Here is a 26,893-nt window from a genome sequence, read left to right as displayed (position 1 = left end):
CTTCCTAGGTCAAGGGATCCACAATTTAGAAAATTGCCAGTTCCAAAAGGAACCATTTATAGGCATAACAATAGCAAGCCATCCTTTCTGGGACTTATTCTGGGGCCTCCACAAATATTGTGCCAGCTCTAAGTCCTGTTAGTTGATAAAGGCATACTTGTAGAAGGTTCATTTGTACTTTCCTAAGATATGCTCACCTGACCTGTTGGAAGGTGGTGGATTCTCTCCCCCAACCAGTAGAAAATGGCAGTATGTAAGAAACCAGCCTAAATTTTGACCACCGCCAAGCTCTCAGCCTAGACCAGAATTTTGAAATTACATAGTGTTATCACCATCTATTCTTACAGTTCAAGTGTGTAAGGTGGTAAATCAGAGGAAACAAGACGAGCATATAAAATAAAGCTGATATTTGTTCTTGTGTGTCTTCAGGATACCCAAACTGACTTACAACTAATAAATTCCTTTTGAAATGCAGTCAGTGTTATGATATAGGAAATGGGAACCAATTCGCACAGAGCATGGGCCTGCAAACACCAATGAGATAATAGCCCAGATCTTGCGGTCAGTGGTGAAGCGGTGGCGTACAATACCAACAGCATGTTAAACTACATCCTTATCTTTCTCAGCGGCTGCAACAGGATCCTGCTTTCCCAGCTGCTCCGTGGATCCACTGGCGAACTGACTGCCGACGCCTGACATCACAAGCTGAAGACTCACCCCGGAGGTCTGTCTTCAGCTCAATGACAGGTAAGTGTCTTGCGCACTTTGGCATGAAGTATTTTAAAACGTATCAATAAAGCTTGTGGATTTATTTATGAGCACAGTCCTTTAAATCAACGGGCTGGATTCTCCGATTCTGGGACTATGTCCCCACGCTGGCGTGGGAATGGTGATGTTTTACGCCAGACAAAATAGTGGAAAACGGCTACCGTTTTGCTGGGGGCTAGCATGCCGGCAGCGTAGAACACTCGGTTCTAGCTGCCGATACACCCCAGAGAATTGCAAGGTCCGTGGCCACGCATGTGCACGGCGGAGGCCTGCAGCGGTCGCGCCATGCTACATGGTGGACGCAGCCCACAGATTAGTGCTCCCCCTTTGGCCGACTCACGCCCCCCAGTCCACCCCCCCACAGTGACCCAGCCCTGAATAATGTCCACCCTGCCCATAGATCGGCCATGCCCCGACTGTGGCGGCGCTGGACTGAGTCTACAACCTGCCACACCGAGTTCCTGATGGACGAGACCATGAGAGACCCATGCCGTCGGGAACTTGGCCGGTTGGGGGCGGAGCATCGGAGGGGGGCCTCAGGCAAGGCTGGAGAATTTAGCATGCCATCAATGGGATTTCCCATTGAAACCACCCCATGCAACCGGAAAACCCACAGGCGGGGGTGCGCTGCAAGTGAGATCAGAGCATCCCACCACCAGCGAACGGCCGGAGAATTCTGCCCCTTATATTTTTATGTTCCTATTTTGAAAGGTTTTGAAAGGTTCAAAATAGAGAAGATATTTTCATTTGTGGGAGAAAGTAAATCATTGGGCCATAAATAGAATATGGTCACAATAAATTCAATAAGGAATTCAAGACAAACCTGTTACCCAGAATTGGTTCGAGTGTGGAAAGACCAGTTGTGATGAACAGTATAGACATAGATCATAGATCATAGAATATACAATGCTTAAGGAGGCTATTCGGCCCATCGAGTCAGCAACAACTCTTGGAAATAGCACCTTACATAAGCCCACACCTCCACCCTATCCCAGCAACCCCGTAAGCCCACCTAATCTTTTTGGACATTAAGGGACAATTTGGCAAGGCCAAGCCACCTAACCTGTACATCTTTGGACTGTGTGAGGAAACCGGAGCACCTGGAGGAAATCTACACAGATACGGTGAGAACATGTAGACTCTGCACAGACAGTGGCCCAAGCCGGGAATCGAACCTGGGACCATGGAGCTGTGAAGCAACAGTGCTAACCACTGTGCTACCATGCTGCCCATAGAGAGGGAACCGGTTAAGGGAACTGATTCTTGGGATGGCAAGATTGTCATTTGAGGAGACATCGTGTCGACTAGGCCCGCTCTTACTGGAGTTTATATGAATGAGGGGGGATCTCATTGAAACATATACATTTCTGACAGGTCTGGATAGACTGGATACAGGAATGTTGCTTTCTTTGGCTGGGGGAGTCTAGAACAAGGGGTCACAGTCTCAGGATACTGGGTAGGCTGTTTAGGTCTGAGATGAGGATTAACTGAGATGAGGATAAACCACATTGACAAAGAGTCATCCAGATTCAAAAGGTTAGCTCTCTTCTCTCTCCACAGATGCTATCAGACCTGCTGAGATTGTCCAGTATTTTCTGTTTTTGTTTCAGATTCCAGTATCTGCAACAATTTGCTTATAGATTATTATGAGGATAAACTTCTTCATTCAGAGGGTGGTGAACTTATGAAATTCTCTACCACAGAAGACCGTGGAGTCCAAATCGCTGACTATATTTGAGAAAGAAATAGATAGTTTTGTGGGGCGGATTCTCCCGCAACTGGCCGGATGGCCTGACGCTGGCGCCAAGAGCGGCGCGAACCACTCCGGCATCGAGGTGTGGAATCCTCCGCACTTTCGGGGGCTAGGCCGGCGGCGGAGGGGTTGGCACCAACCAACTGGCGCCGAAGGGCCGGCATGAGTTGAGGCATGCGGAGAACCACCGGCGCGGTTCCGTGCATGCGCAGACCGGCAGGTGTGTTCCTGCGCATGCGCAGGGGGATGCAGGCGGAGCCATACAGAGGCCGGTGCGGAAGGAAAGAATGGCCCATGGCACAGGCCTGCCCGCAGATCAGTGGGCCCCGATCGCGGGCCAGGCCACCGTGGGGGGTTCCCCAGGGCCAGATCCCTCCGCACCCCCCCCCCCCACCCCCCCGAGGACTCACCAAGCCGGCCTACAAGCCAGGTCCCGCCCTGATGGACCATGTACATTTCACGCCAGCGGGACTGGCCAGGAAACGACGGCCGCTCGGCCCATCGGGGCTCGGAGAATTTCCGGGGGGCCCTGCCAATTGCCCCTGACCGGCGTGGCGTAAACCCCGCCTGAAAACCGGCACCGGAGAATATGGCAGCAGGCGTCGGAGGGGCGGGGCAGGATTTACGCCGACCCCCGGGGATCCTCCGACCCAGCAGGGGGGGCTCGGAGAATCCCGCCCATAGACTCTAAAGGTGTCAAGGGTATGGGTAGAGCAAAGGTGTATGGCATTGAGGTGGAGGGCCAGCCATGATCATATTGAATGGTGGCGCAGGCTCGAGGGGACAAATGACGTACTCCTGTTCTTATTTTCTATGTTTCTATGGAAGCTAGCTGAGTACAAGATGGAAAAATAAATAGATGGATATTTTGATGGGGTGAAATGAAGTAGTGTAGAAGGACGTTCATCTGGAACATAAACAATCTGTGCTGGTAATGCTTTGTAAAACTTTGTAACACATACTGCAAGTTCCGTTTTTGGGCATTGTACTGTTTGTACGGAGCAAAAATATTAAACAATGTATCAGACCAACACTCGTGTAGGAATCAAATTACAACTCATTGTTGTGCAATGTTACCTAAAGCTTTGAAACAGACTTTTGTCACATGTTGCAACATATATTGACACATTCCCTTTGTCCTTACCTTTACTTTCAACACCTCATCTGCAGTGTTAAATCCATCTGTGGCTGTAAACACAACTAAATCATGCAGTGTTTCTGAATCATCATGTTTGTACCTGTGAACAGAGTGGAAATGACGCCACAAATTAAAACAACACAATCATAAGCGAAAAAGCAACACAACAGTTCAAGTGCTACCTTCACACCTATGGACACAAGCTCAAATTACACTTGTATTCAACAATTACTAGAATAGACAGAGTAAGATTTTATTATTTTGCATGAAACTTGTTGAAAAAAGATATTCCAAATTGACCAACAACTCCATTGTCTGCACCTTATTCAAAAGATGTGTATAATGCTATGGCCAAATCACACAACAGGACAACTGTGAACAAACCTCAGAGGGCTGTCCACAGCGAAACACGATCCGATTGAAAAGTCGGAAACAGATTGTATCAATGTCAACAGCTATAGTAGATATGAGGAAGAACACTCTGTCGCTGAATAAATCTGATCTGAAGTTTGAGTGAATCAGTGTGTAAGCTAACATGCATATTTGCTCTTGGTGTGCCAGTATCTTTATCGAAACAAGCTGCATAATCAGCATCTTGAAAACATGACTTTGTATCAGAAATGTTGCACAGTTAGTATTTTTTAACTTTAAATAGAAGAGTCTGGCTGGTGCAATGGGTTAGATTAGAAACTGACCTTTCTCTTCTGAGATCTGACATTACCGGCAGAGAAACCAAACAGAGAGCTCCGAATTAGCAACAGTCTGGAGACCTGAACCAGTTTCAGGTTCAGCCTTCTTCTGTTGAGCTGCAGGAGAGTGCGGCTGCGAGTGGATCAGAAGATTTTTGTGGGGTCTGGAGGAACTCTTCTGTTCCTCCTGTCCTCACAAAAAAAGGAAAAAGAAAACAAAAGACTTAGTTTCAAGACAAGGTCTCCAGTGGTCATTGAAGGACTGGCAGTAAGGTCTCTCCATCCCTGCAAAAAGTGCGACTGACATTTAAAAAAAAAAATTAAAAATATATTTATTCACATTTTTCAACAAATTTTCAACAAACACCCCCCCCCCCAACAAAAAGAAAGAAACAAGAACACAACAATCAGAAATTATACATTGGATTTCCCCCATATACAATAACCCCCCCTATAACATTTAAAAACACAAATAGGGAACCCCCCCCCCCACCTTCACCCAAACGCCACCCCAAAAGAACCCCACCCCTCCCTCCTCCCCCCCCCCACCCCGCCCTTCGGCTGCTGCTGCTGCTGATCTCCTCCTAACGCTCCACGAGATAGTCTAGGAACGGTTGCCACTGCCTGAGGAACTCCTGCACAGACCCTCGCAAGGCAAACTTTATCCTCTCCAGCTTGATGAACCCTGCCATGTCATTGATCCAAGCTTCCACACTAGGGGGCTTCGCATCTTTCCATAGTAGCAAAATCCTCCGCCGGGCTACCAGGGACGCAAAGGCCAGAATACTGGCCTTTTTCGCCTCCTGCACTCCCGGCTCGTCCGATACCTCAAATAATGCCAATCCCCAGCTCGGCTTGACCCGGGTATTCACCACCTTGGACATAGTCCTCGCAAAACCCCTCCAAAACCCATCCAGCGCCGGGCACGACCAGAACATATGGACGTGATTTGTTGGGCTCCCCGAGCACCTCCCACATCTGTCCTCCACCCCAAAGAACCTACTCAACCTCGCCCCTGTCATATGCGCTCTGTGAGTAACTTTCAACTGTATTAGGCTGAGCCTGGCGCAAGAGGAGGAAGAATTAACCCTACTCAGGGCATCAGCCCACAGACCTCATCTATTTCCTCCCCAAGCTCCTCCTCCCACTTGCCCTTTAACTGCTCCACCGAGGCCTCCTCCTCTTCCTTCAGCTCCTGGTAAATCGCTGAAACCTTGCCTTCTCCAACCCATACACCCGAAATCACCCTGTCCTGAATTCCATGTGCCAAAGCAGTGGGAATTCCCTCACCTGCTGCCTCACAAACGCCCTCACTTGCATGTACCTGAAAGCGTTTCCCGGGGGTAGCCCAAACTGTAGCCACCTAAAATGGCTGATTCCCGATTAATTTGGCCAAAACCCGATGTAAAATGGGTCACCGGAAAGGCTGATGGGAAAATCAGCCAACAGGGCACAAACGGACAGCTGCAGACAGAACAGCGTATTCGGCTCTGGGGAAGTCGGCCCAGATCGATACCTGCAACCATTAGCAGCACATCAACCCAGCCACCTGCAGTTTAATTGGCTATCCCCGGGAACAATTGCAACAAATTAGCAAATGAAAGCCGATCCAGACCTCTCGGCGCCAGCAGTGGCCGAGACAAAGAAAGGTGAATGACCACCCCCCGATCAAGGAATCGCCCCATTATTGGAGCATATCGAACCCAGTGATTGGGACCAAGTCCAATCACTTGGGCCAGGGTCAAGGTCCACCCCGAGAGGCGGGAAGCCCCTGGGGACTATAAAGATAGGGGCCAAGTTCAGATCGGCCCTTCTCTCCCTTCTCTTCCTGCTCGCAACCTTCGCAAGAACCATCAACAAGAAACCGTAAGTTTGACTCCAGCGATCGCTACCCGATAGAGACTCCTAGCCATCGACCTGTATCAGCCTTTGAATCCTGCGGGCTCAGGCCAATTCGAAAGACCATTCATTTCCCTGACCTGGTGGTCCATTCCCAAAGTTAAGTATTGGCCTGTAGTGGTAGGTAGTAGTCTAGAAAGTAGGATTATTGTATATGTATTTATTGCTGTATATAATAAATGATCGTTGATTTAACTCTTACTAAGCGGTGTGCTGCCTTATTAATCATAACTTGAACTTGAACCACGTAGCAGTATCAGAAAGATACCTGGCGACTCGTGAGCAAAGGTGACTGAATTAGAGCTAATAAAACTAAGGCTAATAAAGAGCAACAAAACTTTTCCTCCAGCGCCCCTAGGCTCGCAAACATCCCATCGATGAACAGGTCCCCCATTCTTCTAATCCCTGCTCGATGCCAGCTCCGAAACCCCCCATCCATCCTTCCCGGGACGAACCGATGATTCTCCCGAATCGGGGACCAAACCGAGGCTCCCACCTTGCCCCTGTGTCACCTCCACTGCCCCCAGATCTTCAGTGTCGCCGCCACCACCGGACCCGTGGTGTACCTTTTCGGCGAGAGTGGCAGCAGTGCCGTCACGAGCGCTCTCAGGCTCGTGCCCACACAGGACACCATATCTAGCCTCTTCCACGCCGCCCCCTCTCCCTCCATTACCCACTTACGGTTCATCGCCACATTGGCTTCCCAATAATAGCCACACAGATTCAGCAGCGCCAGCCCCCCTCTGTCCCTGCTATGCTCCAGAAACACCCTCTTCACCCTCGGGGTCTTATTCGCCCACACAAATCCCATGATGCTCCTGCTTACCCGTTTGAAAAAGGCCTTGGGGATCATAATGGGAAGGCACTGGAACACAAAGAGAAACCTCGGGAGGACCATCATTTTGACCGACTGCACCCTACCCATAGTGAGAGTGGCAGCATATCCCATCTTTTAAAATCCTCCTCCATCTGCTCCACCAACCGCGTCAAATTGAGCTTGTGCAGGGCCCCCCAACTCCTAGCTACTTGGATCCCTAAGTACCGAAAGCTCCTTTCCGCCCTCTTCAGCGGTAGCTCGTCTATCCCCCTTCCCTGGTTCTCTGAAGGCACCACAAAGAGCTCACTCTTCCCTACGTTGAATTTATACCCTGAAAAGTCCCCAAACTCCCTCAGGATCCGCATGACCTCCGCCATCCACTCCACTGGATTCGCCACATACAACAACAGGTCGTCGGCATACAACAACACCCGGTGTTCCTCTCTCCCCCCCCCCCGAACCAGTCCTCTCTATTTCCTGGACTCCCTCAGTGCCATGGCCAACAGCTCAATTGCCAGTGCAAACAACAAGGGGAATGCCTCGTCCCCCGGTACAGCCGAAAGTACTCCGACCTCCGCCGGTTTGTAGCCACACTCGCCCACAATGGGCGGGATTTGCATTGCAACGTTTCGCGAGATCGCATTGGGTTTCGCGAGGCATTGCGAGCTGAGTAGACCCCAGCAGTGGGGTCTTCCGGCTTTATCGGCCACACTGTATCGTGGCAAGCTGCTTTTTCGGTGCAGGGTGTCCACTGGATTGTGGTCTATGTTCTCCCACCAGAGCTGAATTGCATCAGTTTTACGATCCTCTTTTGATCCTAAAGTGGAATGCAATTTTGTATTTCTTGCCATGCTAATACATGCTTGGCATAGATTATGAGGGATTCCCAGGGAATCTTGCTATCGGGCCACCACCTTGAGTGGGCGGCCTGATAGGAAGGTACCGTGGCCAGTTCCCCTCCCTACCCACACAGCAAATTGGCCTCGAACATCCCCTACATTGCACAATTTTACCTTCTCACCCTCCATCAGGACTCCTAGATCGGGTCCTGTGTAATTCCACCATATTATGATCCCCCAAACCCCAGATTTCTTGGGTTCCCCCCAAACCCCCAAGTACGGTGGTGACCCAACCTGCCCCCCTGTTCCCCCCAGGGACCCCTGTATTCGGGAGACTCCTCACAGGGGCCCCTGACCAAAGCGTCTTGCCCACAGGGACCCTTGTAATAGGGAGACCCCCACAGAAACCCCTGTGATAGGGAGATGCCCCACAGGGACTCCTATAATAGGAAGACACCTCACAGGAACCCCTGCGATAGGGAGACGCCCCACAGGGACTCCTGAAATAGGGAGACACCCCACAGGGACCACTGTAATAGGGAGATGCCCAACAGGGACTCCTGTAATATGGAGACTCCCCACAGGGATTCCTGTAATAGGGACACGCCCCACAGGGACTCCTCTAATAGGGAGACGCCCCACAGGGACTCCTGTAATAGGGAGACACCCCACAGGGACTCTTGTAATAGGGAGACACCTCACAGGGACCAGTGTAATAGGGAGACCCCCCACACAGGGACCCCTGTAATATGGAGATGCCCCACAAGGACTCCTGTGATAGGGATACCCCCCTCACAGGGACTCCTGTAATAGGTAGACCCCTCACAGGGACCCCATGTCGATTGGTTTAACCAGGTCGGTCAAGGCAGCCTTGAGGAGGAGTTTATAGAATGTATCCGCGGTAGTTTCCTAGAACAGTATGTAATGGAACCTACGAGGGAACAAGCGGTCCTAGATCGGGTCCTGTGTAATGAGACAGGATTGATTAATGATCTAATAGTTAGGGATCCTCTTGGAAGGAGGGATCATAATATGGTGGAATTTAAAATACAGATGGAGGGTGAGAAGGTAAAATCAAACACTAGTGTTTTGTGCTTAAACAAAGGAGATTACAATGGGATGAGAGAAGAGCTAGCTAAGGTAGACTGGGAGCAAAGACTTTATGGTGAAACAGTTGAGGAACAGTGGAGAACCTTCCAAGCGATTTTTCACAGTGTTCTGCAAAGGTTTATACTAACAAAAAGGAAGGACGGTAGAAAGAGGGAAAATCGACCGTGGCTATCTAAGGAAATAAGGGAGAGTATCAAATTGAAGGAAAAAGGATACAAGTGACAAAGATTAGTGGGAGACTAGAGGACTGGGAAATCTTTAGGGGGAAACAGAAAGCTACTAACAAAGCTATACAGAGGAGTAAGATTGATTATGAGAGTAAACTTGCTCAGAATATAAAAACAGACAGTAAAAGTTTCTACAAATATATAAAATAAAAAAGTGTGGCTAAAGTAAATATTGGTCCTTTAGAGGATGAGAAGGGAGATTTAATAATGGGAGATGAGGAAATGGTTGAGGAACTGAACAGGTTTTATGGGTCGATCTTCACAGTGGAAGACACAAATAACATGCCAGTGACTGATGGAAATGAGGCTATGACAGCTGAGGACCTTGAGATGTTTGTTATCACTAAGGAAGTAGTGATGGGCAAGCTAATGGGCCTAAAGGTAGACAAGTCTTCTGGCCCTGATGGAATGCATCCCAGAGTGCTAAAAGAGATGGCTAGGGAAATTGCAAATGCACTCGTGATAATTTACCAAAATTCACTAGACTCTGTGTGGTCCCGGCGGATTGGAAATTAGCAAACATGTCACCACTGTTTAAAAAAGGAGGTAGGCAGAAAGTGGGTAATTATAGACCAGTTAGCTTGACTTCGGTAGTAGGGAAGATGCTGGAATCTATCATCAAGGAAGAAATAGCGAGGCATCTGGATGGAAATTGTCCCATTGGGCAGACGCAGCATGGGTTCATAAAGGGCAGGTCGTGCCCAACTAATTTAGTGGAATTCTTTGAGGGCATTACCAGTGCGGTAGATAACGGGGAGCCAATGGATGTGGTATATCTGGATTTCCAGAAAGCTTTTGACAAGGTGCCACACAAAAGGTTGCTGCATGAGAAAAAGATGCATGGCATTAAGGGTAAAGTAGTAGCATGGATAGAGGATTGGTTAATTAATAGAAAGCAAAGAGTGGGGATTAATGGGCGTTTCTCTGGTTGGCATTCAGTAGCTAGTGGTGTCCCTCAGGGTTCAGTGTTGGGCCCACAATTGTTCACAATTTACAGAGATGATTTGGAGTTGGGGACCAAGTGCAATGTGTCCAAGTTTGCAGACGACACTAAGATGAGTGGTAAAGCAAAAAGTGCAGAGGATACCGGAAGTCTGCAGAGGGATTTGGATAGGTTAAGTGAATGGGCTAGGGTCTGGCAGATGGAATACAATGTTGACAAATGTGAAGTTATCCATTTTGGTAGGAATAACAGCAAAAGGGATGATTATTTAAATGATAAAATATTAAAACATGCCGTTGTGCAGAGAGACCTGGGTGTGCTAGTGCATGAGTCGCAAAAAGTTGGTTTACAGGTGCAACAGGTGATTAAGAAGGCAAATGAAATTTTGTCCTTCATTGCTAGAGGGTTGGGGTTTAAGACTAGGGAGGTTCTGCTGCAATTGTATAAGGTGTTAGTGAGGCCACATCTGGAGTATTGTGTTCAGTTTTGGTCTCCTTACCTGAGAAAGGACGTACTGGCGCTGGAGGGTGTGCAGAGGAGATTCACTAGGTTAATCCCAGAGCTGAAGGGGCTGGATTACGAGGAGAGGTTGAGTAGACTGGGACTGTACTCGCTGGAATTTAGAAGAATGCGGGGAGGTCTCATAGAAGCGTATAAAATTATGAAGGGAATAGATAGGATAGATGCGGACAGGTTGTTTCCGCTGGTGGGAGAAAGCAGAACTAGGGGGCATAGCCTCAAAATAATGGGAAGTAGATTTAGGACGGAGCCTAGGAGGAAATTCTTCACCCAAAGGGTTGTGAATCTATGGAATTCCTTGCCCAGTGAAGCAGTTGAGGCTCCTTCATTAAATGTTTTTAAGATAAAGATAGATAGTTTTTTGAAGAATAAAGGGATTAAGGGTTACGGTGTTCGGGCCGGAAAGTGGAGCTGAGTCCAAAAAAGATCAGCCATGATCTCATTGAATGGCGGAGCAGGCTCGAGGGGCTTGATGGCCTACTCCTGCTCCCAGTTCTTATGTTCATATGATAGGGAGATACCACGCTGGTAGAGACCATAAGTGACCCACGTGATTTCCAGGGGCCTGAGCATAGGGTGCAATGCCTGCCTGCAAATGTCATTGAGACCAATTTTCATTTATATACATCCCCCATCTGGCATGCATCATGGGCCTTTTTCATGCCACCAGCCAGGTGTTGGAGCCCGCCGCCGATCGCCGATCCCATTTTCCCCCGACCCCCCCCCCCCAGCCGCCGCCGCCGCCCCCCCCCCACCATCCTTCCAGGTTCTTCTGGTATTTTCTCAGATGTAAATGGTGAACTGCTAGCTTTTAAGAAGTATGTGAAGGCAGTTCAGCTCAACCCATCCTCCTTCCCCTTTTCGATTGACAGCGCACCTCTCAGTATGTTTTGGTTGGGTTTGAAAAGTTTTAGGTTGGCAAACTGACGTGTATTTACCTGGTTTCAAACTCAACGAACACTTGGAAACTAAATGAAAGGGCAACATCTAACCTTTTAAGAAGAACTACAGCACATTGACTTTGTATTAGTCACCTGACTTGAAAGAATTTGAGGTCATCGAGTGTAAACATATCACCCTCCAGCATGACGTTTCCTTGATGTTCAATATCTCCATGCTGCGGTTTTTGTTTCATCTGAATTCGGAGAGCTTCATCGAGCGTATCCTTATCCGTCACCATCACATTGTCTGCAGTGATCATGCAGCCTGAACCTTCCTCAGCTTTTATATCATTGGTGAAAATCTAACAAAATAATCAACAATCAACTTTGCACATTTCGAAGGCAAGTTCAAATTCAGAAAAGAAGAATGCAGTTCATGAAAGAAATGTGTGGAGTAAAAGGTGAATAGATCTGTAAATAAACAATAATTTTTTTAATAAATACCAATCTGTGGTCACATTCTTTGGGTAACAGGATAACCCCACCTAGACCCTGAATCTCAGACAAAGCATGATGGCAGCTGTGGTTTCTCCTGACTGTTTGCATGAACCATCTGAAACATGGTGGTAGCAGACAGAGTGAAAAGACCCAGAATAACTCCAAGAAAGGACTGCAAACCTGAAAGAACTCAGAATCCTTGGAAGAAGATGGGAAAAAAGATTGAAGACTCGCCTGAGAATGGAACATCATGGGTGCTGCAGGTGCAAACTGACACACAGACTCAGAGTACAGACAACAGTGAATACAGATCACAGTTAAACAGCCAGACTACTGAAGTGGCAACGGATACAGATCTTAGGGTGAGCATGGAGTCTACCTTGCCACTCCCAGAATGGTCTGAAATGCTGAAGGCTCACAACAGGCCCAACACTGGGACAATTGGGGGAAGAGATTCTCCAGATACAGACCAGGTTCAAGCTTGTAGAAGGAACAGGAGAATCAGGTCAGTACTTTGCAATGTCGGGCCCAAAGCAGACAATGTTATTGCAAGACAAGACATTGATAAGTCTGAGATCAAATAGCAACGTTTTTCATGCATTTGATTCATACTTCACAGTTTGACGAATGTAACCATTGAGTGAGAGAAATTTAGGGCGTGATCTAACAAAACAAAAATCAAGTCTGTTCTGGGCAGGATAAGTGTTGGGAATGACACTGCTATCTCACGGCACTCTGGCTTTTTGTCTGGCCTCAATGGGGAATGCACTAATCGGCGTCCCGCTGATACACCTCTTGAGATTTTGTTACATTTTGCAAGGCATTAAGACCTTTCGGAATCCTGAGAGGCATCTTGCAGGTTCTACTGCCCGTGTCCCGTCCCGTCCTGATTCGGGTGGGACGGTAAATCGCACCTTTAATAAGAGGAGCTAAATCCGAGTGAATCCATGGGTTCATTTATAAATGACTTATACAAATGTGTGCAGACCTGCACGTATGGGATCCTTAAGATGCATGAATACGCAATTGTAGAGTAGCTGGCGTCTTGGATGAAACCTTATCAGATCTTTGGCAAATGAGGGAAGATTTAACTCTCACAAAGGCAGTACAAATAACATGTGACAGACTGAGTTCAGGAAGCAAAACAGAATGGCTGGTCTTGAAGAAAGTGAGGGCCCTTGGAAAAAATAAGCGAAACCATTCAATTGTCAGACAGAAAAGAGCCCAGTGACTCAAAAGCCGCGTGAAATCAGAAAGAAGTTTGCCAACCATCATCTTGAAATGCTCTTGGCATTGTGGTCAAAGACATTTTAACATAGTCTGCAGATCCAAAGTTTCCATCGTCCATTGGAAGAAAAAAATAACAATTAATCCACTTAAAATTAAAAAGAACAAGACCTGCAAAACTTCCTAGGAGAAGTTAGCAAAACAGAAAATAATTATTCGAGTATTAAATTGAAAGTTGATAGAATCATCGCATTTACAGTGCAGAAGGAGGCTATTCAGCCCATTGAGTCTGCACCGGCCCCTGGAAAGAGCACCCCACATAAGCCCACATCTCCACCCTATCCCCGTAACCTGTAGCCTCACCCAACATTTTTGGAAACTAAGGGCAATTTAGCATGGCCAATCTACCTAACCTGCACATCTTTGGTCTGTGGGAGGAAACCGGAGCACCCGGAGGAAACCCACGCAGACACGGATCCCGCATAGACAGTGACCCAAGCCGGGAATCAAACCTGGGATCCTGGAGCTGTGAAGCAACAATGCTAACCACTGTGCTACCGTGCGGCCCTCAAAGAATTGAAGCTAGGTACAGAGGCAGGTGTTTCAATGTTATCTAATGAAGTTAAATTGTTAAAAAATAGTGGGCAGATTCTCTGGCGTGTCCCAGCCGGCAGCGAGATTCTCCGTCCCACCAGCCGTACAATGGGGTTTCCCATTGTGGGAAGCACCATGTTGTCGGGAAATCCCTGGGCATGGGTGCACTACTGGTGCAACTGAGAATCCCGCCAGGGGAGAATCTAGCCCATTGTATTACAACCACACTCAATCCAGCTGCAAGGCCCAGTTAGAACTATACTAAAAGTAATCGGCCAATACTTGACAAGGTTAAGATGCAAGGATAAAGAAATTGCTAAAGAACCAGGAGTCATCATTATTGAGCAGAAGAATATGCTTGCACCTGGGATTGATTCACAAGGTTGATTAAGTTGCTCATGAGTAGTTTAGTGAGGTATTCAGGAATGAATTTCCATCCCTATTTCCTGGTTTAGCAAAGCTGAAAACAAGTAAGCAAGTTTCTACAAAACGACAGCTGTCGAGACACGGTCAAAATTAGTGCTGGAATGTGAACCAGCAAAATGCTTCTGACAAATCAATAAGTAACCTGCCAACAGGTGTAGCAGTGGTCGAATCATCTACAGGCTTGGGCACAGTGCTGTTTCAAGTTGAAAAAGATGGATGAAAAAGATGGACAAGGGAGACCAGTTTATTACATCTCAGTATATCTCACGGGCACAGAGAACAAGAACGCTACCTTGAATTTAACATTTCGTGCTGAGACTCATGAGATACGATTTGAGTTGATTGTGAGAAAGTTGAGGAGCATGAGGAGCAACAAAGAGACAGTCAAGCTCATAATTCTAACTTCAGGTACAGAGCATGAGACTCAAAAGTGCTATTGCCCAGTGAGTGAGGGCAGATACAAGATCAACAGTAATAAGGCATTGTAAAAGAAAGACCTCCATAGCCAAGATCTTCCAGAATTAAAAGGGACCAGGGAAATATCAAAAAGAACTGAAGAACCTTGGTATTATTGGGAAGGGCACCAATGGAACTTTGGGCATACAATTTAGATCCGGAAGGAGACAAGGAACCAGAAACAAATAGAAACTCTACAACCACCCATGTAGAAGGTGCGTCTACTGAATGACGAGAAAGTATATGTCATCCTCAATCTTGAAATGAAACCAGGACCAGATCAGGGAAATTGATCAAGGCACCTCAAAGACTAATGCTGTGAAGCCTGTAGCCTTTTGGGGAGATGTAGGATTATGCTTTTATTGGGATAAAGGCTTCAGAGGAGATGGAGAGTGAAAGGTTAACACCAGGAGCACCTCATCTGATTAATTGAAACATGAATAAGAGACTAAGACCTCGTGGGAAGCAGAAATACAACCTTGCGTAGAGTGCTGTGATGGATAAATGAACCTTGTCCCTTGCCTGAGGTGTGGTGATTCTCAGGTTAAACTATCACCAGTCAGCTCTCCCCCTCAAAGGGGAAATCTGGAACTATGGCAACTATACCGTACCTTTACCGAATATCGATCTGTAAATATAGAGGAATGGTTTAAACAAATAACAGTCATGGAAAGCATTCTTAATGTAACAGGCAAATCCTAAAGAAATCTCATCCACACCTAATCCACGATGAAACAACATGCAAAAGGGGAAAACTAAAATAGAAAGAAAATGAAGGAAATACGGAAATAGGTGTTATAAAAGACATTTGCATCCTTGTGTGAAATGATACCATGCACTCTTATGTTGCCTTTTACATAAAAAATGTCTAAAATACTTCAGCGGGCTGTGGAGAAATTGAAGGAGCAGAGTTGGAAAAGTGAAGGCTGTATGGTTGCCTTGCAAAAGGTGGAGTAGAATATGGTTATGCAGGGATTTGAAAATTAATAAAATTAATGTCCTGTGGGAGTGGGAACCAGTGGAAGTCGGTGAGGATGGGCTTCGGAATTGACATAGTAGATTGGATAGCAAATTAAGAATAGAATTCTTGGCAAATTGTTTTAGGTGGACCTCAGGTGACTGGTAAAGAGGGATTTTGAGAAATCAACTGCAGGTAATGGATGAGGGTTCTTGCAGATCACCACAATGGCTTCCTGTTATGAAGGAGGAATAATGGACGGGATTCTGCGGGAATCGGCGGCGCGGGCAACCCCAGCACTAAGGAGTGGTGTGAACCATTCCAGCGCTGGGCCACCCCAAAGGTGCGGAACCGTCCGCAGCTTCAGGGGCTAGGCCGGCCCTGGAGTGGTTTGCGCCGCGCCGGCCGCCGTGCAAGGGGCTTGGCGCCACATCAACCGGCGCTGAAGGGCCTCCACCGGCCGGCGCGGAAGGGGCTTGGCGCATGCCAACCGGCGCTGAAGGGCCTCCGCCGGCCGGCGCGGAAGGGGCTTGGCGCATGCCAACCGGCGCTGAAGGGCCTCCGTCGGCCGGTGTGGAAGGGGCTTGGCGCATGCCAACCGGCGCTGAAGGGCCTCCGCCGGCCGGCGTGAGTTGGCGCATGGCCATGGCGGACCGGTATACCAGTCCGCGTGGAGGAATAGAGTGCCCTCACGGTACAGGCCTGCCCGCGGATCGGTGTGCTCCGATCGCGGGCCAGGCCACCATGGGGCACCTCCCAGGGCCTGATCCCCCCCGCCCCCCCCCCCCCCCCGAGGATCCCGGAAGCCGCCCGTGCAGCCAGATCCCACCAGTAAGTACCTGTCGTAACATACGCCGGTGGGACCGGCCGAAAACGGGCGGCCACTCGGCCCATCGCGTGCCAGAGAATTGCCGGGGGGGGAGGGGGGCACTGCTAACGGCCACCGACCGGCGCGGCGCGATTCCCGCCCCTGCCAAATCCCCGGCGCCGGAGAATTCAGCAGCTGGCAGGGGCGGGATTCACGCCACCCCCGGCGTTCTCCGGCGGGGGGCCGGAGAATCCCTCCCAATGTAGTCTTTTTGAGGTATTGGAAATGGAGCATGAAGCTCAGTTCAGAATAGATTATAGGGGATTTTCACAGTTAATTCATTGCAGTGTTAATGTAAGCCTGCTTGTGACAATAATAAAGATTATTATTAAAAAATTCCTCAACATTGGGTTTGGTCTGAGTGAGTAGCTTGAAAAGGGAATGTTGTCAGCATGAAGGTTCTGGTGAAAGCTGAACAGGAATCCAATATAAATACCTCAGGTAACATAGTGGAGGAAAGAATTTCATACAAATGTCTTCAATATTCGTAAGAGAATAGCCTACATCATAATTTCAAGGTTATAATTTACCACACAAGAAATGGTTTGCAATTTTGTGCAACTATTGAATGAAACAGATCAAATATCTAGAGATTGATACCGACAAATTGAAGCCGCTACTGTGTGCACGAGTAGTGAACCTATACTGTATTGCAGAAGTTTTTCAAAGTGCGGGTGTGACCCATGGATGGGTCACAGGTGGGGATCTGGAGGGTCACAGAGCACTTGACATTTTTATTGAGAATGGCGGCCACTACCGCCTTTTAAATGAGAATTAAATGAGGCTATTTGCAGACTTCTGGCCATGGGCAGCAGCAGTGAGCAGGTCACGCAGCCTACACAAATACTTGACGTCAAATGCCCTCTATGCACATGCTTTTGCCTCCAAATAACAAAGGAGAGCTTCTTCCATTTTCTCGGTACTAGCAAGCAAGGCAAGAGGACTGTGAAGATGAATCATTTTCTTACAAGTAAGAAATGGCTCGAGACACAAATAGGCAGAGTACCTACTGGCTAGGATCTCAGATCTGAATCGGCTGGAGAGAGCTGACCAGGAGAGCCCAGGGCAGTACAGAGTAGTGCTAGTGTTAGGTCTCTACAGAGCCCCAGGGCCTCTGGTTAATAGCTTACAAAAAATAAACTTAACTCGGGAATAAAGCAATACAAATATGATTTCTTGAGATATGGTTTTGTCAATTGTGCCACTGCAAATAAGGATGCAAAGGCCATTTGTTTTATATGCAGGGAAGTACTGGCACATGAGAGGAGAATTTGGAAAGAGAAATGGGTGAAAAATTCCTTTTGAGGTTGAGACCCTAGAGTCAGTTATTAACTTGGAGCTGACTCCAAATGAAAAGACTACTCTGCTGTACCTGACCTGTGGTATCACTTTAAAAACAGGCCAAAAGTCTATGAGGCTGTCAGCATTCTGGAGTTGCATCTCCCAGGAGTATCCAGTGTTGAGTAAAACAAGCATTTTGTTGCTATTGTCCTTCACAATGAATTATATGTGTGAGTTTGCATTTTCCATTCTCACAAAGCTGAACTCTGCACCTGATATACACATTGCACTCTCCTCCTGTGAACCTGATTGTAGTGAGATCATGAGGACCAGGCTCCCCTTTCGCATTAAAGGCAAGCAAACGTGGCATGTGCCATAAGCGTCGGCTGTCGTGGATCGCGTAGGTCAGCTAGCGTGGGTCGCGAAAATCGGCAGGTGTGGACACGAAGGCCGGCGGATTGGCAAAGATGGGTCCCAGGAAAAAAGGTTTGGAAAACACTGCTGTATTATCTCTCCCTGCCCTCCAGTTGCAACATCATAGTTCCATGGAAACGTGTCAAATAACGCACGAATGAGGAACTCTCCACCTTGGTCCAGGTACTCCATGCACCTCAATCGTGGGATTTGTTTTGCTCAATCTATTGTCTTAGGAATATAATGCTGTGTCTACAAATAAGCTAACATAAAGGTTAACAATTTTGCTGCTTCCGAAATCAAAATGTGTTCATCCACAAAAGTGCAAAATTTGAAACCACCAACAGATATGGGAAGTATTCTTTCCTCAACATTCCTCAGAAAATACTAAACATTATTCATCTTTTGCCAATATGTTTTCCTATCTATTTCTCCCTCTAGCTGAATAGGTGGCGATTAATGTCAGATGAATGGCAAATAGCATTTTACATGGGTGACCGTGAGGTAATGAGACCATGGGAGGAAAATAAATTGCAGGGCATGAATTAACAATCATTTTTTAGGACTTCCTGCCATTAACTGCCCAGCATTATATAACTTGGTCCTACAAATAGTTTTCTTAATAAGCAACCTCTCATAGCTCACCCACTTTTCAAAATGTTTTTTGCTGACAGTGAGTAACTGTTAAAGATTGAATCATTGAATTACTTTGTGTTAAAACAGCTTGTGAAACAGATGACAGGGTTTTGGTTAAAGTAAATCTGATCTTTCTGGTGTACTTAATCTGGAATGCTGTAGCATAAAATTGGGGTTGGATTGTAAGTGATTGAGCAGATGCTGAAGAATGAATAGGTAGAAAACTGTGTTTTAAATAATGTGTTTCTCAAGGATCCTTTTCATGTTGCTAAGCAGCAAAGTCGTGTTGCTTTTCTATACCTCGGGTGGTTGGTTGTCCACAGGCATGATGGTGATGTTAAAGACAAGTCCAGTCAAAGCGCCGCCCTGCTGATCATTGACAGAAAACACCAACTGCACCAATAACGGATGAGGCCCTATATCGCCATGAGGAGGCATGTACGCTACTTTCATGTGGTTCACCGCATGCTGGAATATAAAATGAACAAGTTAAGTCATATGCACAGGAGACTTAATGGAGAAAGGAAATTACTCCCTTGTCAGGAATTTCCCATATATTGCATGCCATACATAAAGATCAGCACTGTGTAGTAGATACAAGAATGAGAGAAACTATTTTTTCGGCGACTAAAGCATGTGACAGATCTAGATGATTCATCAGTTCCAAAGATGGAATAAGGCACTTAATGTTGCTTTTTTTGCTGAGGGGAGTCAAACTTGCAATTTTGGTGAGGATGTAAAATGGACGACAGGTCAATCGGCTGTCCATTTTACAACTTGTCTGATTTTCCTTTCAGGTCAATGGAGCATTGTGAATGCTCAATCTGCTCGCAAACGTATAATGTCCCGTCCAGAGGTGAAACTTCCTATCAGTTTCTCCCACATTGGCCCAGATCTCCCTGTCATCATCAAGCCCATTGTACCTAACGCTGATTGTTAACTTTAGCTGAACAGCTCAAATACCATCAAAAAAAACTAAGTTCTAAGGAAGAAAGTCAAAAGGTCGCACATGCTGGAAATAGGTTTGCTAGTCTTCAGAGGCATGGCAGTAGAGATATCACAATTAAACTCTCGGGCTGGATTCTCTGCCCCGAGGCGCCACATTTCTGTTTCACCCCGCCGGCGGGATGCGCCGTTACGCCGGCCGATCAATGGGGTTTCCCATTGTGGGGCAGCCCCACGCCATCGGGAAACCCCTAGGCTGCCGGCAAAACAGAGCATCCCGCCGGCGGAGAATCCAGCCCTTTAACTTTGCACGAGAAAGGATAGAGACCTAGACAAGGTTCTTGCCTTTGATTACTGTTTAGTGATGTGATGCACGATCAATTGAACAAAGACTAGAGTTGGATACAACTGAGGCTTTATTGCTCTAAGATGTGTGGCCTCGTACATCAGCTGGCGAAATGGCTGCTGAATGGAGGACACGCATATTTATACTCCGCCTACTGGGCGGAGCCAGCAGGTAGGGATTTCCGGTGAATCTGTAGTACAGGTCCTACCTTACATCAGCTAATATAGGTGCAACACTGGTTTACCACATTCACCCCCCTGTTAAAATTGAGTCCGGCGGGGGTGGTGGAGAAGTATATACAGCAATGAATCTATATTTACAGTATTTGAGCAGAATAAAAATGTCTTTTGAAGTCCGGCGGACCAGTTAGAGGTTTAACCGGTCCGGTGCCTTGATGTTCCGCTGGGAGCGACGTAGCGGTGGTGGCGATGTCGATGCTGGCCCGATGTTCGGTGACTCCGGGAGCGTGCCAAAATCCTCTTCATCCTCGGGCGTGGACAGGGGAAGGATGGATAGTCCTGGTGGGGTTAATGCCGGAAACGCCGGGGGAGGGGAGGGTGGCACCGGGCCGGAGGGGTGTGTGTGTGTGGAACCTGCTGGTGCCAGGTCCCTGAGGGAGACAGTATCCTGGCGGTCGTCAGGTTATGCCATGTAGGCATACTGGGGTTTGCATGGAGCAATTGCACCCTCTCCACCAACGGGTCTGCCTTGTGGAGTCGGACGTGCCTATGGAGCAGGACTGGTCCTGGAGCCGCGAGCCAAGTTGGGAGCAACACCCCGGATGTGGACTTCCTGGGGAAGGCAAAAAGACGTTCATGGGGTGTGTTGTTAGTGGCGGTGCACAGCAGTGACCGAATGGAGTGGAGTGCATCAGGGAGGACCACCTGCCAGCGAGAGGCTGGGAGGTTCCTGGACCGTAGGGCCATTTGGACGGCCCTCCATACCATCCCGTTCTCCCTCTCTACCTGCCCGTTTCTCCAGGGTTATAGCTGGTCGTCCTGCTGGAGGCGATACCCCTGCTGAGCAGGAACTGACGCAGCTCAACGCTCGTGAATGAGGATCCCCTGTCACTGTGGATGTAGGCGGGGAAACCGAACAGAGCGAAGATAGTGTTTAGGGCTTTGATGACGGTGGCAGACGTCATATCGGTGCATGGGATGGCGAAGGGGAATCTGGAGTACTCATCGACCACACTGAGAATATACGTGTTTCGGTCGGTGGAGGGGAGGGGCCCTTTGAAATCCAAGCTGAGGCATTCAAAGGGGCGGAAGGCCTTCACCAGGCGCACACGGTCAGGCCGGTAGAAGTGCGGCTTGCACTCTGCACAGACCTGGCAGTCTCTGGTGATTCTCCGTACTTCCTCGACGGAGATGGGCAGATTGCGAGCCTTGACAAAATGGTACAACCGTGTGACTCCCGGGTGACAAAGGCTGTCGTGCAGGGCCCGGAGTTGGTCTACTTGTGCGCTGGCACATGTACCTCGGGATAGGGTGTCTGGGGGCTCGTTGAGTTTGCCGGGGCAATACAAAATCTTGTAATTATAGGTGGAGAGCTCGATCCTCCACCTCAAGATTTTATCATTTTTGATCTTGCCCCTCTGTGTGTTATTGAACATGAAGGCTACCAACCGTAGGTCAGTGAGGAGGGTGCCTGTCGGCCAGGTAATTCCTCTTTTTTGGGCCTCTTTTAAGACGGATGAGTATCGAACTTCTGAGGCATGAAGTGTGCGGGACAAGAATGCCATGGGTCTGCTTGCCTGATTGAGGGTGGCGGTTAGGGCGACGTCCGATGCATCGATCTCTACTTGAAAGGGCTGTGTCTCGTCTACTGCGTGCAACCCGACCTTGGTGATATCGGCTCTGATACGGGCGAAGGCCTGTTGTGCCTTGGCCGCCAGGCGAAAGTGTGTGAACTGTATGAGTGGACCTTGTCCGTATAGTTTGGGACCCACTGGGCGTAGTATGAGAAGAACCCCAGGCAGCGTTTGAGGGCCTTCGGGCAGTGGGGAAGGGGGAGCTCCATGAGGGGGCGCATGCCATCTTCATTTCCCCTGACCACGCGTGGCCAGTGGGCGCCGCCATCTTCCCCCCCTCAGTCCACGTGCAGCCCATGGGCACCGCCATCTTGTCCAACCCCCGCAACGTGCGGCCCATGGGCGCCGCCATTTTGTCCCCCGCAGGATCATCACTGATCCCTAGATCTCCGTTCTGCACCACATAGCCGAGGATGGCTAAGCGGGTCGTGCTAAACACACACTTCTCCTTGTTGGAGGTGAGGTTGAGGAGAGTGGCGGTGTGGAGAAATTTGGCAAGGTTGGCATCGTCATAGCCGCAGATGGTGACGTTGTCTAGGTACAGGAAGGTGGCCCGCAAACCGTACCGGCCGACCATTCGGTCCATCTCCTTTTGGAAGACCGAGACCCCGTTAGTGACGCCGAAGGGAACCTTGAGGAAGTGATAGAGACGACCGTCCGCCTCAAAAGCAGTGTATGGATGGTCCGATTTACGAATGGGGAGCTGGTGGTAGGCGGATTTGAGGTCTACCATTGAGAAGACCCGGTACTGTGCAATCTGATTGAGCGTGGGAGGGGGTACGTGTCAAGCTTCGTGCACCGATTGATGGTCTGGCTGTAGTCCACGACCATTCTGTGTTTCTCCCCAGTTTTAACGACTACCACGTGAGCTCTCCAGGGGCTGTTGCTGGCCTCGATGATGCCTTCCCGAAGCAGCCGCTGGACCTCGGACCTGATGAAGGTCCTGTCCTGGGTGCTGTACCGTCTGCTCCTGGTAGCGATGGGTTTGCAATCCGGGGTTAGATTTGCGAAGAGAGAAGGCGGATCAACCTTTAGGATCACGAGGCCGCACACAGTGAGGGGTGTTAGGGGCCTGCCGAATTTGAGGGTTAGGCTCTGGAGATTGCGCTGCAAGTCCAGGCCTAGTAGTGGGGCAGTGCAGAGGTTAGGGAGGACGTAGAGGTGGAAGCCGCTGAATTCTATGCCCTGGACCATGAGTGTGACGGTACAGTACCCCCGGATCGCGACGGAATGGGATACGGAGGCCAGGGAGATTCTTTGGTTGGCGGGGTGTACCACGAGGGAGCAGCACCTTACCGTATCCGGGTGGATGAAGCTTTCGGTGCTCCCGGAGTCCAGCAGGCATGAGTTCACGTGGCCGTTGATTTTCACGCTGGTCGATGCGGTGGCCAGGTTGTGCGGACGAGACTGTTCGATCGTCACTGAGGCGAGTCGTGGTCGGTCGTCGCTGGCGTCGGATGATGGGGAGCCTGGGGGGCTAAGGTCCTGGAATGCTGTCGGTGTCCATGCCCCATTGGAGGAGACAAGATGGCGGCGCCCATGGGCCACATGTTGCGGGGGTCGGGCAAGATGGCGGCGCCCATGGGCCACACGTGGACTGAGGGGGGGATGATGGCTGCGCCCACTGCCCGCGGTGGTCTGGGGAGGCGAAGGTGGCAGCGCCCACTGGCCGCGCGTGGTCCGGGGAGATGAAGATGGCGGCGCCCCTTGTGTGTAGACTAGGGGGTTGGGGGCAATAGCGGCGACTGCACGGGCCTCGCACACTGCGGTGAAGTGCCCCTTTTTGCCGCAAGCCTTGCAAAGGGCCATGAGGGCCGGACAGTGTTCGCGAGGGTGTTTCTGCTGACCGCAGAAGTAACAGCGGGGACCCCCGCGATGCACGGGCTGGCGCTTGGGGCAGGCGTACTGGCTGGGTAAGGCCCCCACTGGGGCGGCCGTCTGTGGGGTCCACGATGCGTAGGAGGGGTGGGCCGCGCGGCTAGGGGGTGGGCCTGACTGCTGCGCGAGGCGACTGTCATAGAGAGTGCTAGCTTCTTTGTCTCAACTAGACCGAGCGTGGCCCCCTCTAACAGTCTTTGGCGTATGAGGTCCGACCCAATCCCCGTAACGAACGCGTCCCGCATAAGGAGGTTCGAATGTTCAGTGGCCTGACAGTCACAGTCCCGGACGAGTGGAATTAGGGCCCGGCAGAAGTCTTCTATGGACTCACCAGGGAGTTGAGAGAGAGTGGCGAGTACGTGCCTGGCGAAAAGCGTGTTCGTCTTCTGTGCGCAGTTTTCTTTGAGAAGCGCCATGGCGTCGGCGTAGTTCGAGGCGTCCTGGATCAGTGGAAACACGTTGGAGCTCAACCTTGAGTACAGGATCTGTATCTTCTGAGCCTCCAGAACAGGGTTGGTCACTGAGTTGATATGCGCCTTGAAGCAAGCTAGCCAGTGATTAAAGTCCTTTTTGGCGTCGCTTGATTGCAGATCCAGCTGCAGGCGATCTGGCTTGATACGGAGGTCCATCTTTTAGAAAATCTTAGAGCAATAAATTGATGCACGATCAATTGAACAAAGACCAGGGGCGGGATTCTCACCTACCCGGTGGGGCGGGGTCTCCCGGCGGGATGGAGTGGTGGGAACCACTCCGGCGTCGGGCCACCCCAAAGGTGCGGGCGTCTCTGCAACTTTAGGGGCCAAGCCCTCACCTTGAGGGGCTAGGCCCGCGCCGGAGTGGTTTCCACTACACCGGCTGGCGGAAAAGGCCTTTGGCGCCATGCCAGCCGGGGCTGAAAGGTCTGCACCGGGCGATGCGTGTCCGCACATGCGCGGGAGCGTCAGCGGCTGCTGATGTCATCCCCGCGCATGCGCAGGGGAGGGGGTTTCCTCCGCCATAGTGAAGATGATGGTGAAGGCAGAAGAAAAAGAGTGCCCCCACGGCGCAGGCCTGCCCGCTGATCGGTGGGCCCCGATCACGGGCCAGGTCACAGTGGGGGCACCCCCCGGGGCCAGATTGCCCCCCCCAGGACCCCGGAGCCCGCCCATGCCACCTTGCCCCGCCGTCCAAAAGGTGGTTTAATTCTCGCTGGTGGGACAGGCATTCCAGCAGCAGGACTTCAGCCCATCGCGGGCCGGAGAATCGGTGGGGGTGGGCCTGCCGACCGGCGCGGTGCGATTCCCGCCCCCGCCGAATCTCTGATGGCGAAGACTTTGGGATACGGCGGGGGCAGGATTCACCCCAGCCCCCGGCGATACTCCGTCCCAGCGGGGGGTCGGAGAATCCCACCCTAGAGTTGGATACAACTGAGGCGTTATTGCTCTAAGATGTGTGCCCTCCCACAGCAGCTGGCGAAATGGCTGCTGAATGGAGGACACGCATATTTATACTCCGCCTACTGGGCAGAGTCAGCAGGCAGGGACTACCGGCGAACCTGTAGTACAGGTCCTACCTTACATCACCTAATATAGGTGCAACAGTGGTTTATCACATGGTGGCTGGGATGTGAGTGCCAATGGTAATAAGGTGATAACATCATGGCCAATCGCAACCATCTAGAAGAGAAAAGGCAGCAGATGCATGGGAGCACCACCACCTGCAAGTTCCCCTCCAAGCTGTACCCCATCCTGACTTGGAACAATATTGTCGATTCCCCGCTGAGTCACTGTCCGGAGTCTGCACGTTCCCCCCGTGTCTGCGTGGGTTTCCTCCGGGTGCTCCGGTTTCCTCCCACAGTCCAAAGACGTGCAGGTTAGGTGGATTGGCCATGCTAAATTGCCCTTAGTGTCCAAAAAAGGTTAGGAGGGGTTATTGGGTTACGGGGATAGGGTGAGAGTGAGGCCTTAAGTGGGTCGGTGCAGACTCGTTGGGCCGAATGGCCTCCTTCTGCACTGTATGTTCTATGTCTTTCCTTCATCGTGACTGGGTTAAAATTCTGGAACTCCATCCCTAACAGCACTGTGGTGTACCTACACCTCATGGACTGCAGAGGTTCAAGAAGGCTGCTCACCGCCACCTCCTCAAGGGCAATTCGAGATGGGCAATAAATACTGGCCTTGCCGAGATGCCCAAAGCTCAAGAAAGAATTAAAAAATGATAGGATCAAATGCAACTTTGATGACATCAACAATCGAATAATCTGGTGATGCCCAAGATCTATCCCCATATATGAAAAAAGGCTGCTTGGGCAAAGAGGTTCGCCACTCATTCACAGCCTGTTCCAACTCCTTCAATAATAGGGGCAGGGAGGCAAGACATTTCAAAGGAAATTTTATTAAAGAGTTGAGCAAACCCTTTTACACATGAGGTAAACAACTTCTAACTTGCCAGAAAAGAGGCATAAAATAGGCAGAATAAATTGATTCAAGAGGCACTTGTGGAGAAAAAAAGAGACTGAGACACATGATGGAAAGGTTGGTGAACAGGTAAATCTACTGAAAAGTAAGAGGCTTGTTGGACTTATTTCTTTCAATAGCTTAAATAAGAATTCCTTTGACCAATGGAAAATAATGGTCATGGTAAATGTTGTCAGATTTGTTGTGCTTTACTAGGGTTGCTTTACTTCCAGCTTCGCCCACCTAAAAGTAAAAGAGCCAAAATTGGTTTGGAATAGATACCAAAAATTCTGGAAACGCTTGGCAGTTCAGGAAACATCTGTACAGAAAACAGTGGGGGCGATTCTCACAAATGGAGCCCAAGTGTTCGCGCAGTCGTGAACGCCGTCGCGTTTCACGATGGCGCGAACCGGGCCCGGGTACGACCTAGTCTGTCCCCCACAGGAGGCCAGCATGGCGCTGGAGCAATTCACGCCGCTCCAGCCTCCTTTCCCGGCGCCAAATGGGTGCTGTGCCAACCCACGCATGCGCAGTT

General features: G+C 49.6%; 1 protein-coding gene across 1 annotated transcript in view; it reads right to left on the bottom strand.

Moving 5' to 3' along the window:
- Positions 1-26,893, bottom strand: part of frem1b (Fras1 related extracellular matrix 1b) — a 377,590-nt gene that overhangs the window by 194,658 nt on the left and 156,039 nt on the right. Inside the window, exons 13-15 of the mRNA XM_072510980.1 lie at positions 19,242-19,409; positions 11,737-11,945; positions 3,666-3,759 (exon numbers count right to left, since the gene is read on the bottom strand). Coding sequence (XP_072367081.1) covers positions 3,666-3,759; positions 11,737-11,945; positions 19,242-19,409 — 471 coding nt within the window. The remainder of the gene's footprint in view (positions 1-3,665; positions 3,760-11,736; positions 11,946-19,241; positions 19,410-26,893) is intronic.

Source organism: Scyliorhinus torazame, chromosome 7, assembly GCF_047496885.1.
Source record: "Scyliorhinus torazame isolate Kashiwa2021f chromosome 7, sScyTor2.1, whole genome shotgun sequence".
Classification (NCBI taxonomy): Eukaryota; Metazoa; Chordata; class Chondrichthyes; order Carcharhiniformes; family Scyliorhinidae; genus Scyliorhinus; species Scyliorhinus torazame.
Note: the sequence above shows the minus strand (reverse complement) of the source record. Positions and strands in the feature narration are given on the sequence as shown.